Below are 13,843 nucleotides of genomic sequence, written 5' to 3' on the forward strand. Positions count from 1 at the left end.
GCGAGTGGGAGGAGGCAAATTTTAGATGGGAGGGACTCAAGGGAGGTTAACACAACTGAATTCAAAGATAGACATGTTGGGAGGGGATTATTAAATTGTCAGAACAGGGATAGAAGAGAAGATGTATAAGGAAGATGTATGAGGTCCTTCTCACCCTCCTAGCTCTGTGTGATATGCACCCCATGCGTGCCCTCTTCCTCATTCCTCGGAACCCCCCGCCGAAGCTGAAGTCTAAGAAATGGTAGGTGCTTCTAGGAAATGGGGGCTCAGCAGAGGGTGGTGTCTGAAAATAAAATGAAACCTCCTTTCTATCTTTACATATTTAGGGTTGAGCAAGCTCTAGAGTGTGAAGAGTAGAGCAGAACTGGGTAATGCTGTTAAGAAAGTACTTAATAGCATAAGTACTTATGCACTTAAAGCACTAAATTAACAAAGCAGTAGTAGTAGTAAAAATTAGGCAGTTTATGTTTCTGAAGATACTGTTCATGGAGACAGGACTAGTTTCAGATTTGTCAGACCTGACCTCAAGCGTTTAAAGTCTGCTCTCAATTGTATCTTTTTTTTTTTTTTCCTTCTTTTGAGGCAGTTAGGATTGAGTGATTTTTCCAGGGTCAGATAGCTAGTATAGTCAAGTGTCTTAGGTTGAATTTAAACTCAGTTCCTCTTGTCTCTGGGGCTGGGGCTCTATTCACTGCAATACCTAGCTACCCCCCAATATATCTCTTTAAATTCTTTCAGGTCTAAGAAATTCATTGACTTCATTGATACATGTCTCATCAAAACATACCTGAGTCGCCCACCCACTGAGCAGCTTCTCAAATTCCCTTTCATCCGTGACCAACCCACAGAGCGACAGGTCCGAATTCAGCTTAAGGATCACATTGACCGTTCCCGAAAGAAAAGGGGCGAGAAAGGTCAGTAGGGGAAATGAAAGGGAAGGATGGGGATCTCCTTGGAAAATTTCACTGTCCAATTATTTTGTTCCCTACTAGGCAAGCCCTAGATTTTCTTTCCTTAACAATCCTTAGATCCTTCCATTCTACTTCAGGGAATACCCAGTCATGAGTTTTTAGCTCTGGAAACCCTTGTGCTTTTATAGGATTCTTAACACCTAACCCAGGCTAACCATTGACTCAGTTCCTAGTATTCCATTATATTCCAGGTTTTTGCCTGGGTCCCAAAATTGAGAGCTTCTATGTGGAAGAGGGTAGGCAGTCAAGTGTGGAACTATTAGTGGACCAAGTGTGGGCCAGTATTTATCTTGATCTTATCAATGTGCTGATGTGAGGGAAACTGCATGGGGCAATTGAGGAATCAGCAGTGGTTTCTCCCTTGCAGAAGAGACAGAATATGAGTACAGTGGCAGTGAAGAGGAAGATGACAGCCATGGAGAGGAAGGAGAACCAAGGTAAATTTGGTGGAAAGTGTTATTATTTGGACTAATGGGAGAGATGATGGTCTTGTAGTTCACAAGGAGTCTTAGGAAATTGATAAGGGAGAAATGTAATCAAATCCATAAGTGCCAGAAGAATGTGGAGTGAATTATGAGGAAGAGTTACCAAGTAAAGCTTCCCAGAAGAGCAATTAGTTGGTAGCAGTTTGAAAGGAGAGGAACAAGATGGGACTGAAGGAAAGGACAGGCCTAACAAAGGTAATATCTCAAAGAACTTGGATTTAAACCCATTTTATGATTCTTTTGTCTTTTAAGTCCATTGTTCTTTCCACTGTACAATACTTGTATAAAGGTTTACAGATAAAAGCTTTTAAGATGAATGGATGAGGACCAGAGAAATATATTTGAGTTACTGGAATAGAAAGTCAGAGGAAAGAAGTGAGTTCTAGGAGATGAAAGCTATTAAATTAAGGATCTGTAGAAGAGGGGAGAGAGAAGATAGGAGTGTGTGTGTGAGACTAGTTTCATCTTTCTTTTCTCCTTAGCTCAATCATGAATGTGCCTGGTGAATCTACACTCCGTCGAGAATTCCTCCGTCTTCAGCAGGAAAACAAGAGCAACTCAGAGGCCCTGAAGCAGCAGCAGCAGCAGCAACAACAGCAGCTACAGCGTGACCCAGAAGCTCACATCAAGCACCTCCTCCACCAGAGGCAACAGCGCATTGAGGAGCAAAAGGAAGAGCGACGTCGTGTTGAGGAGGTCAGGGCCAAGCCCTGAGAGGTGGCGTGTGCTCTGGGAAGAATCAGTGGAAGGATGTTTGGGTTGGGCTGTCTGTACTCCACTTAGTCCAGCTTTACCTAAAAATGTATCTGATCATCTTGTTTAACCTTATCATTCTTTGAGTTATGAAGGAGGGCATTTTTTCCCCTGGATCTCAGTCTCTTAAATTTTTCCAGGGAGAAAGACTAGGATTTGAAATCTAGGTCTCATTCTTATTGTAAGCAAAGGTTATAGCATAGCAAAAGTAGGGGCCTCAGTTTACAATAAGGGGATTACTACTTACTTCATTTCTTAAGATTCTCTTTTTCGCCACTTTTTATTAACAACAAAGAGAATGGGCAGATGCCCAGTTTCATCCCCCTCCCCACAGATCCCAATGACTTCATTGCTATATGTCCTGCATTCAAAATCTTATAAAACCCTTACAAATGTACCTCACTTTAAATAGGACACATTTTTTAAAACTGACTTCTTTTTATCATATATATTCTGTTTTTCCATTAATTAACAGTATCACTGGTTATCATTCCATTTTAATTCCAATTCTTCTATTTTAATATTTTAATGTCTTTTTGTTCCTTCTTCACCACTTGTTAGTTATTTTATCAAGTAATTAATGATCTGTGAACAAACACTTAATAGAACTTATCACCATCATTATTTATATTAGTAATAATTCCATATCATAAAAGATATCACCAAGAAAAATATGTGATAGTAAAAGGCCAGTTAATATGAGTCATATGATGAAGGTGAAGGAAGACAGATGGACAATCATAGTTCTATACCTATGAACTGTACGCTCTAGAAAGATGCCTTCCGCATATGGGATGGATCTTTTGTGGAGTCTCAATGGAAGAACATGAACAAGAATCACATCCACTGAAAGGCTTGGAAGCTATTCTCCAGAGTGTCCTAGCAATGAATTAAAGCAGAATTAGCATCTTTGGAGTTAGAAAATAATAGTTATATTTACATAACATACAGTGTTAAAAAGTTCTTTCCTCCAGCTCTGGAGAGTGCGAAATACAAGGACTAGAATCCTGTTTTGACAGTGAGGAAACTGGGGCAAAAAGAGGTTAAGTGATTTGACTATGGTCATCCAAGTAGAGTCATGGCAGGGACTTCAATTCGGATCTCTGGAGGAATTGTCTCTTCAATGAAGTTATGCCTGAATGCTCCTATTTTTCTGATATGTAAGTTACAATTTCACATTTAGTCTGATTCATATACCAATTCAAACTAATTGGGGAAAGGCAAGTCTGAGTTAGTGAGAAGTCTGGTATCTTAAAAATACATATTACCACAAATTTATGGCTAAAAATTGTTAAGGAGAGATTTTGCCAGTTGAGCTTTTTAAAGAATTTATGAAGATAATTGTACTTATGTTAATTGCTTCTAAATAAATAGACTTAAGTCATTGTAGGACCATCAGAATTTAAGGCTGAAGGAAACCTTGGTGAGCATCTCATTTATTTTTCTCATTTAATGAAAATGAAAACTTAGACTAGAAAAGTTAGGGGGTTCCTTAAGATGACACAAAGCAAATAGTAGAAGTGGCTTTTGTTCTGGTTTTTCTGATCACCAGTCTTCAAAAGTAGATTGTTACTAAGAGTTTGGACCTGTTTAGCAAGGCTTTCCTGTAGTTCTCCCGTCATTTTATACCTGGTGTTTTTAAAGAACTTTTTTTGAGAATGCTTTCCCTGGTCTTAGAGACTGGAACTGGAGATACCCTAAAAGCCTATTCAATTAGGGATATTTTTGACCATTGCCTGTCAGGCTATAAAGTGCTAACGCTAAAGCTTTCCTCCTTCCCCCAAAATATCACCCAATATATCTATATAACCCAAAAAAGAAAAATAATTGTTTACATACCCTCTATTTTAGCTCGGAGATCAATCTTTGGACTAATTCTGTAAAAGTGAGTCTAAATCTGTCCCCCATTGATATTCAGAATTAATATCCTTTACTCTTGGAGAGTTCCTTGTGAAAGAGAATGAGGGCTCTTCCCATTATTTGGCCTAGCTAATATAATATGGGAAGTATCTAGTCTCATGTAGTTCTTGGTTGATCTCTTTCTCTCCTCCTCAAACCTCTACAGCAACAACGTCGAGATCGGGAGCAGCGAAAGCTGCAGGAGAAGAAGGAACAGCAACGGCAAGACATGCAAGCTCTTCGAAGGGAGGAAGAACGTCGTCAGGCAGAGCGAGAACAGGTACAGTCTCCCTGCATACACGCCTAGGCACTTTCCCTCTCTAGCTTCTGCTGTCCACTTCCCCTGCTTCCCATACCTCTCCTGTTCCTTCCCCCACCCCCAAGTTCTTCTGTCTTTTTTCTAGCTTCACTATCTCTTTCTCTGTGTGTGTGTGTGTGTTCTCTCCTACTACCCCACCACCCCCTTACCCTTGGCTCCCTTATCTTTCCCTGTCTCTGTTTCTTTTTTTCTAAATTATCTTATCTCTTCTTGGTCTGTCCATTCTGACTTCTTCTGCCTGTTTGCTTTCTTCTCATCCCCTATTCCTACTTTCTTGCTGTTCCCATCACATTGCCTTTACTTTACTACTTTTCCTTCATCCTCCATACACATATCCTTTCTCCTCCGTATTCTTTTTCTCCTCTCCTGTCCCTCCACTTCCTGTTTTCTTGTTCCCCTCTCTTCTCTCCCCTGCTCGTTTCCCTGCCCCCCTCCCCTTCCCCCCAGGAGTATATCCGACATAAATTGGAGGAAGAGCAGCGGCAGCTTGAGATCCTTCAACAACAGCTGCTCCAGGAACAGGCCCTGCTGCTGGTAATGGGGTCCTTCATCCACTACCTTATTTCCTTTTGGGAAGGGTGGTGGGGTGGACTTCAGGGCTTCTTTGTTTAGAATAAGATGTGGAGACAAAGAAAAAGGTTCCTGTGACTACAGGGGTGAACAACCTCTCTAGGCATTTGAAAAGAAGAGAGCCTATAGCTTATGTCTTCTTCAGCCTCATAAGGGCATTCCCAATCACTACTCCTTCAGTGCTAAATTTCTTTTTCTCTTCCCCTTCCATGATACCAGGAATACAAGAGAAAGCAGCTAGAGGAACAACGACAGTCAGAGAGGCTTCAGAGACAGCTGCAGCAGGAACATGCCTATCTCAAGTCCTTGCAGCAGCAACAGCTCCAAAAGCAGCAACAGCCACCTACATCAGGAGACAAAAAACCCCTGTATCACTACAGCCGGGGTGCTAACCCTGCTGACAAGCCAGCCTGGGCCCGAGAGGTACTCTCTAAAGTCCTACTCTGATCCTTTAGGAGCCACCCCATAGGGTCTTCTCTGCCATTCCCTAAAACCCAGCATCCTTAGAGTCTGATGAAAGGACTGAGGGAGTTTTTGGAAAGGAGCCAGGAACTGAAGAAAAAGGATATAATTTTGGGGGGAATGAGTTGAAGAGAACTGAGTTCTGTAACCATAGGGAGAAAGTAAAAAACAGTGGGATTTCATTTTGACAACTGCTGCTACCCATCTCTCCACAGGTAGAGGAGAGGACAAGAATGAACAAACAACAGAACTCACCCCTAGCCAAGACTAAGCCAAACAGCACAGGACCAGATCCTATTCCCCCACAAGCCCCTGTTGGGCCTTCTGGGCCCCTTTCTCCAACCCCACCCATGCAGAGGCCAGTAGAGCCCCAGGAAGGACCACACAAGGTAAGTCTTTACTTTTCCCTACAGAAAGATAGACACACACACACACACACACACACACACACACACACACACACCCAGGAGAGAGATGGCTTCTTTGTTCTCTTGCAGGTAAGTGTATAAGGAGACTTATTCAGTAATACCTATAAAAACACACTTACAGATGTTTCTATGTACTTTTTCTGCCTCTGTCATTTTCTTACACAGTAAATACCAAGAGTCCCAAGCTATCAAAAGAGCAATTTAGAAGATGGAGGAAGAGGAAGAGGAGGAAGAATAGAAGCTAGAGTTCCTACCCTAGGCTCATTCATTATTCCTTGGAGTTTGGATAAACCATAAAGGTTTTTTCCCCTCATCCCCTATTCTTTTCTTGCAGAGCCTTGTTGCACATCGGGTCCCACTGAAGCCATATGCAGCACCTGTGCCCCGTTCTCAATCCCTACAAGATCAGCCTACTAGAAACCTGGCTGCCTTCCCTGCTGCTCATGATCCTGACCCCACTGCCCTCCCACCTACTGCTACTTCTGCCTCTCGTGGAGCCATCATCCGACAAAATTCAGACCCCACTTCTGAGGGTCCTGGCCCCACACCAACACCCCCGTCTTGGAATCGAGCAGACAGTGAGGCACCACCTAAGGTAAGTATTGCCTTGAAGCTAATTCAGCACTCTTTTCCAGAGAATGGAATATAAATAAATGGAATAAAGATGAGAAGAATGGAGGGAGGGGAGATAGGAAGTGAGCAAGAAAGAACACAAGAAAAAAGTAAGAAAAATGGAAGGTGGAAGGAGGTCCTAAGGAAGAATATACAGATTCATTTGGCTCAGTCTCTTTCCCCTCCTTCCTTTCCTGTCCTTCCTCTGGTACTTCTTACAATTCTACAGGTACCCCAGAGGACCTCATCTATTGCCATTGCCCTTAACACCAGTGGAGCTGGAAGTTCCCGACCAGTACAACCTGTCTGTGCCAGGTAATAGCCATGTTAGAACAGACTAAGGGATGGGATATATAGGATATACTATTTCTCACTTTGGGATGGAAGAGCCCTAGCCTATCTAACCCAGCCTCCCTCGACCCCCAGCCACTCCTGTGCTCCCTTCCTTCACAGACCTCAAAACAACTCCACCTAGCAAACCTACCTGCAAACTCAGGCAGAGTGGGTGATCCCTGGGCCTCCAGGGTCCCCCTCTCAGCCCCCCAGCTCACCCAGCACCAGTAGATAATGGCATTGTCACCCCATTAATTCTCACTATATGGTAATGTTCACCCCACCACGGGTTCCTAAACTTTCTACTTTTACAAATTGAGGTAAGGGAAAATTGACTCACTAATTCCTCTCCTGACCCCTACACATCTGCCATAGTAACCCAGACCTTCGAAGGAGTGAGCCAGGCTGGGAGCATGGAGATAGCCTCCTCCAGTCCCATGGCCACCTACCACAGGCTGGCTCACTAGAGCGCAACCGAGTAGGAGGTGAGGCCCCTAAATTTCCTGTTGATGGGGGAGGGATGAATAGCAAGAAAGAGGTGGAGGGTTGTTGTAAGAATAAAGTATAGATAGTGAGATGACAATCATGGGAATTAAAAATAATAGCCATTTCCATTGTTAACAGGTTTGTTTGTGCCAGACACCATGTAGCAAAGACCTAGGCCTATCTTAGTTTTCTAGGCTGAAGCAGATACATGGATAGTTATGGGAAATGAGATCCTATATTATCCTCTATGGGGCTGGGAAAAGTTGTGGAAGCTTATTTAAACCTTATCAGTGATTGGGATGATTGAGTTAAAACAGAGTAATAGAATAGAGAGTAGTTATCCCCCTTTCCCACCTTTCCTTTCCCTCTCCTTTCTTCCCATCTCTCATCTCCAGCATCTTCCAAGCTGGACAACTCTCCCATCCTGTCTCCAGGGAACAAAGCCAGATCTGATGACCATCGCTCTAGGCCTGGCCGGCCTGCAGTGAGTAATCTTGTTGGCAAGTGCTGCTCTCCCAACCAACAGAGCTTGAGGAGTGCAACATGAGATCTGCTGAACTCTTGGGAGCGAGTAACTCTGGGAGCAGGAACAGGGGCAGGATCCTATGAAATTGAAGTGGGGGAGAGCAGTACTGGGAATGGTAGTTGGAGGGCTTTTCCTGCATTACTAACCTCTTGTAATCTTTCCCCCACTTCTTCTGGCTGCCTCTGTGATTCCCCTCAGAGTTATAAGCGAGCAATTGGTGAGGTTAGTACAATGTATTGTGGACAGGGTTATGGAATCCTTGATCTAACTCTATTTCCCACCTTTACTACCCTTCTAATCTTGGGGACTAACATCCTCTGGCCAGCTTCTTAAAATCTTTTTTCTCCAATTAAGGATTTCGTGTTGCTAAAAGAGAGAATGGCAGATGAGGCCCCCCGGCCTCCCAAGAAAGCTATGGACTATTCATCATCTAGTGAGGAGGTGGAGAGCAGTGATGATGATGAAGAGGAGGAAGGAGACGGGGACCATTCTGAGGAAAGCAGGGACACTCCTGGAATTCGGTATAGGAATGGGTGTCTGTAGGAAGGGCAACTATATAGAATCAGAAGAAATGGAAAGGAAACTTCAAATGGCTGGGTTAGAGTACAAGGGTCCAAGGGACACAATTTTGGAAGAGGGATGATTTTCCCTTTTTCATTGGAGTGATGACTACTGCCTTGGAAATTACTCTTTTTGAATGACTTTTAACATTGTAGTGTCCATTCATATTATCCTTATCACACATTGCCCTGAATTGTAATTATTTGTGACTAGTCTTCTCCTACATACTCAGCATTTATTAGTGCCTACTTTGTGCAATGCGCTATATTTTGTTGTAGGGATATAAAAATAGATAGGATGATATAGATCATGCTTTTAAGGAGCTTACAAGGTAATTGTGTATATTGAGGTTGAGGAAGACATGTACCCCAAATAACTGATAAGTTTAGTGCAAAGAATAGTTCAAGATGTTAAGCAAGCAAAAAACAACTCAAAGAAGACTGATTCGGAGAAGTGTTCATAGAGGAGTGAAAACAGGAGTTGTGTCTTGAGCTTTAAGTTTAAATAAAAAGAATTCTACAAGGCAAAGACAAGAAATGAGAGTGTTTCAGGCTTGGGGTTTTGCAAATGCAAAGGCATTGAAACAGGAGATGAAATACCGTATTTGCAATAAAGAGGTCAATCTGATTTGATCCAGAGGCCCAGAATACAGAAAAGGGGTTACTATCCAAGGAAGCTGAAAAGATAGGTTGAGGCCAGGTTGTGTAGAGCTTTAAAAGCTAAAAAAGTCCACCAGTATTATTCAATATTGTATTGCAAATCCTAGCAATAGCTATAAAAGAAGAAAAAAAAAAACAGAAGGAATCAAAATAGGATATGAGGTAGTAAAATTATCTCTTTTTGTAGATGATATGATGATCTACTAGGGAAATTCTAAATTCCAAAAAAGCAGGTCATCAGCATTCTTCATATTACGAATATGATTCTGAGAAAGAAATAGCTAGAGATACCCCATTTAAAATAACTCTAGATATCTACCAAAACAAACTCAGGATCTATGTAAACAAAACCATAAAAATAAACTTTGTATACGAATAAAATCAGATTTAAATAAATGGAGAAGTAGTAATTGGTTCATGGGTAGGTAGCAGTGCCAATATAATAAAAATGACAATTTTACTAGAATTTATTTATATATTTAATGCCAATCCAATTAAATTACCAAAAAAATTTTTACAGAGCTTAAAAAAAAAAAAATAGAATTTATTTGGAAGAACAAAAGGTCAAGAATATCAAAGGAGCTAATGGAGTAAAAAAGGTAAAAGAAGGGTTTACAGTACCAGATCTTAGGCTATATTATAAGGCAGTAATACTGAAAGGTAGATCAGTGAAATAGTAGACTATATACAGTATACTCTATACAGCAGCAAAGGAATATAGTTACTCATTGTTTGATAAGTATAAAGACTTAGTATAAGAATTAGTATTTGATAAAAATTGTTGGGAAAGCTGAAAAGCAATCTGTAACAAATTGAGCATAGATCAATATCTTGCACCATTTACTAAGATATAGGCAGAATGGACATATGACCTAGATATAAAAGGAATTATTACAAGAAAATTTGAAAAACATGGAACATGTTACCTATCAGAATTATGGGTGGGTGAACAATTTATGAATAAATAAGAGATAGTGTTGTAAAATGAAATTGGATAATTTTGGTTATAGTAAGTTTAAAAAGTTTTACATAAATAAAACAAATGTAGCCAAGATCAGAAGGAAAGCAATACACTACAAAAACCAATTTATAGGCAGTTTCTCAGAAGTCTCATATCTCAAATATATACAGAACTTTGTCAAATTTAAAAATGCAGATCTATCCCCCCAAAAGTAGTTAAAAGATGCAGTTTTCTGATAAATCAAAAATATTTAGTCATATGAAAAAAATGCTCGAAATCATTATTGATCTAGAGAAATGAAAATGACAAATATTGGAGTGGATAAGGAAAAATTGGGACCTTACTTCATCTAACCGTTTTGAGGAGAGATTTGGAATTATGCCCAAAGAGTTATTAAACTGACTTAGCAATTCCTCTATTAGGTCTGTTTCCTAAGATTATTAGGGAAAATGGAAAAGAACATACATGTTCTAAAATATTTATATCAGTATTCTTTGTTGTGGCAAAGAGTTGGAAATTGCAGGGATGCTTATCAGTTGGGGAATGACTAAACAAATTGTAGTATATTCATTATGGAATATTACTGTGTTATAAGAAATGATGAGTTCAATGGTTTTAAAAAAGCATGGAGGGACTTCCATGAAATAACAGAGTGAAAAAGTGAAACCAAGAGAACACTATATACAATAGCAACAGTATTGTTTTAAGAGTAACTTTGAGCAACTAAGTCATTCCTTAACAAGGATACGGGTCATATTTGGAAGAAAGGCACAAAAAGGAATCCATTCTAAGTATCATCAGTAGATGATAGAATTAGGAATCCCAGGAATAACATATGATAAGGCTGATAGGTTAGATCCAAATTTACAAGGGATTTAAAAGTCAGAGTCATGAGTTTATTTTATTAGGCAGTGAGATAAGATTTTGAACAGAAGAGTGCCATGATCAGATAAGTGAATTAGAAAGATAACTTAGGTGGTAATGTGAAGGATAGATGGTTGAAAACAGCTGGAGACAAGAATAGTGAGGAAGCTAGGTATGAGCCTGAACAAAGGTAGCTAAAATGGGGAGTGGAGAGGAGAAAAAAAAAAGGAGAGAGATTTTAAAAATTAAACTGTTCATTGACCTCTTTTTTTTTTTTTAACATCAATCACATTTTTCAGTGTTTTCCTCTCCTTTCCAGAACATTATGCTTTATAACAAAAAATTAAAAATACTTTAAAAAGTTAAGCAAAAATGACTACTATATCAGCCAAATCCAATATTATATGTAGTGTTCCATACCTGTAAGTTCTCCCCTTCAGCAAAAAAGGGAAAGAGATATATTTTCCTATCTCTTCTTTGAGGCCAGGTTTAGTCATAATTAAACTGCATTTGGTTTTATTTTGTGTGGGAAATATTTCAAAGATAAAGTCAGTAGAATTTTAAAACTGTGTGGGGAAAGGCAATTGTTAAAGATAACAATAAGGTTAGGAGTTTAGATGACTGGGACCATCAACAGAAATCCAAAGGAGGGGTATGAAAGGTGAAGAATTTAACTTGAGACATATACTGAATTATTAGTGTTTCTACCTCCAGGTGGAGACATTGTGAGCACACTTCATACAAATCCTGCAATAGAGGTTAGGAGTAGAGACAGATTGGGAGTTTCTGATGGAGCCATATTTATATAATTTGGAAATGTAATAATAATGTAAGTCATATTTATAGCCTGCATTTTCACTCAGTATTTGTAGAATGAATGATTCTGAGATTTTAAATGCAAAATGCTTCTTTCAGAAAGAACTTTGTAGGATAGGTAGAACTAGAAAGGACACCCTTGACTTCACTTTTTTTTCCCAACAGTGATGGAGACACAGATAGTATCAGTACCATGGTTGTCCATGATATTGAGGAATTGTCTGGGGCCCAGACCCCCTATGGAGGAGGCACCATGGTGGTCCAGCGTGTAAGTTCTCTTCCTACCCAATGTTTACCCAGTTTACTTTCTGGCCAAGCTGGCACTGATTCTTTCTCCTTTCTACAGACGCCTGAGGAGGAGCGAGGACTGCTGCATACTGAAAGCAATGGCTATACTAACTTGCCTGATGTGGTCCAGCCCAGCCATTCACCCACTGAGAGCGGCAAAGGCCAGGGCTCCCCAGTTAAAGATGGAAGCAGTGATGTATGTGGAACAGAGAAGGGGGATTGTGGAGGGGGCAAGGAGAGAAAAGAATATTCTGGAGCAAATGTCATAGAAAGGCATGAGAGAAATCTGGAATGGGGGAGAAATTTTGAGAAATCCAAATCTGGGGAAGAAGGGGCATTTGGTAAGGGAAATAGAATGTGATGATAGAAATCCTGAGCAGAAGTCCATAGAAAGGAAATTTCTGTTTGTCCAATTCTGCCTACATCATCTTGTTTCCACAGTACCAATCTCGTGGCCTAGTAAAGGCCCCAGGCAAGAGCTCCTTCACTATGTTTGTGGATCTGGGGATTTACCAGCCGGGAGGCAGTGGGGATACTATCCCTATTACAGGTGAAGATAACAAGAACATCATTATCATTCCTGAGAAGAAACATTATTCAGTCATTTTTCAGTTGTGTGCAACTTTTCATTACACTATTGGGGGTCTTCTTGGCAAAGATGCTGGAGCGGTTTGCTCTGTCCTTCTCCAGCTCTTTTGACATTTGAGGAAATTGAGGCAAACAGGGTTAAGTGACTTGTCCAGGTGATACAGCTAGTAAGTGTCTGAGGCCAGATCTGATTCAGGAAGGTGAGTTTCTTTATTTTTTTTTTATTTTAATTTTAATTTTTTGGGTTTATTTATTTATTTATTATGGCTTTTTATTGACAGAACATATTACATGGGTAATTTTTCAACACTGACTCTTGCAAACACTTCTGTTCCAACTTTTCCCTTCCTTCCCTCCACCCCCTCCCCTAGATAGCAGGCAGCCTTACACATGTTAAACATATTAAAGTATATCTTAAATAAAATATATATGTACATATTTATACAATTCTCTCATTGTACAAGAAAAATCGGATTTAGAAAGGTAAAAATAACCTGGGAAGAATAACAAAAATGCAAGCAAACAACAACAGAGTGTATGCTATGTTGTGGTCCACACTCATTTCCCAGTGTTCTTTTGCTGGGTGTAGCTGGTTCTGTTCATCACTGATCAATTGGAATTGAATTGGATCCTCTCATTGCCGAAGATAGCATCAGAATTGATCCTCATATAGTATTGTTTTGAAGTATATAGTGATCTCCTGGTTCTGCTCATTTCACTCAGCATCAGTTCATGTAAGTCTCTCCAAGCCTCTCTGAATTCATCCTGCTGGTCATTTCTTACAGAACAGTAATATTCCATAACATTCATATATCATAATTTACTCAGCCATTTTTCAATTGATGGGCATCCATTCAATTTCCAGTTTCTAGCCACTATGAAAAGGGCTTCCACAAACATTTTTGCACAAAGAGGTCCCTTTCGGTCTGACTTAAGGCCCAGCACACTCTTTCCAGTGTGCAACCTAGTGTCCTGAGGAACAATTATCCTTAGAGTGTGTGAAGATGATATAGACATTATCTAGGAGATAGGGAGACCAATAAAGGAAAGAAGGCACCAAATTTTTTTATCCCAGTCATCATTCTTTCATCCTCAGGCATTTTGTCAGTGTCAAAAGAAGGCTGTTGCAGTGTGAGGTAAATAATTGGGTCCAGAGCAGATCTTTAGATATGCAGTATGACACAGAGGGAAAAGCAATTTCCTTTTTTCCCCCTCTCATCTGTAAAATTAGAAGGTTGTAGTAATTAAATTCCAAGGTTCTC

General features: G+C 40.1%; 1 protein-coding gene across 7 annotated transcripts in view; it reads left to right on the top strand.

Annotated features, from left to right (window-relative positions):
• Positions 1-13,843, top strand: part of MINK1 (misshapen like kinase 1) — a 66,382-nt gene that overhangs the window by 48,603 nt on the left and 3,936 nt on the right. For 2 of the 7 annotated variants that reach the window (XM_051995914.1, XM_051995907.1), the window contains exons 9-25: positions 163-241; positions 739-914; positions 1,339-1,408; positions 1,939-2,152; positions 4,275-4,388; positions 4,875-4,961; positions 5,217-5,420; positions 5,675-5,848; positions 6,222-6,482; positions 6,729-6,814; positions 7,208-7,317; positions 7,714-7,802; positions 8,043-8,066; positions 8,199-8,365; positions 11,871-11,973; positions 12,052-12,189; positions 12,435-12,543. In XM_051995914.1, the coding sequence (XP_051851874.1) occupies positions 163-241; positions 739-914; positions 1,339-1,408; positions 1,939-2,152; positions 4,275-4,388; positions 4,875-4,961; positions 5,217-5,420; positions 5,675-5,848; positions 6,222-6,482; positions 6,729-6,814; positions 7,208-7,317; positions 7,714-7,802; positions 8,043-8,066; positions 8,199-8,365; positions 11,871-11,973; positions 12,052-12,189; positions 12,435-12,543 (2,205 nt within the window). The remainder of the gene's footprint in view (positions 1-162; positions 242-738; positions 915-1,338; positions 1,409-1,938; positions 2,153-4,274; positions 4,389-4,874; positions 4,962-5,216; positions 5,421-5,674; positions 5,849-6,221; positions 6,483-6,728; positions 6,815-7,207; positions 7,318-7,713; positions 7,803-8,042; positions 8,067-8,198; positions 8,366-11,870; positions 11,974-12,051; positions 12,190-12,434; positions 12,544-13,843) is intronic. The other 5 variants (XM_051995910.1, XM_051995909.1, XM_051995911.1 and 2 more) reach the window with 5 other exon arrangements.

The sequence above is a fragment of the Antechinus flavipes genome, chromosome 4 (genome assembly GCF_016432865.1).
Source record: "Antechinus flavipes isolate AdamAnt ecotype Samford, QLD, Australia chromosome 4, AdamAnt_v2, whole genome shotgun sequence".
NCBI lineage: Eukaryota > Metazoa > Chordata > Mammalia > Dasyuromorphia > Dasyuridae > Antechinus > Antechinus flavipes.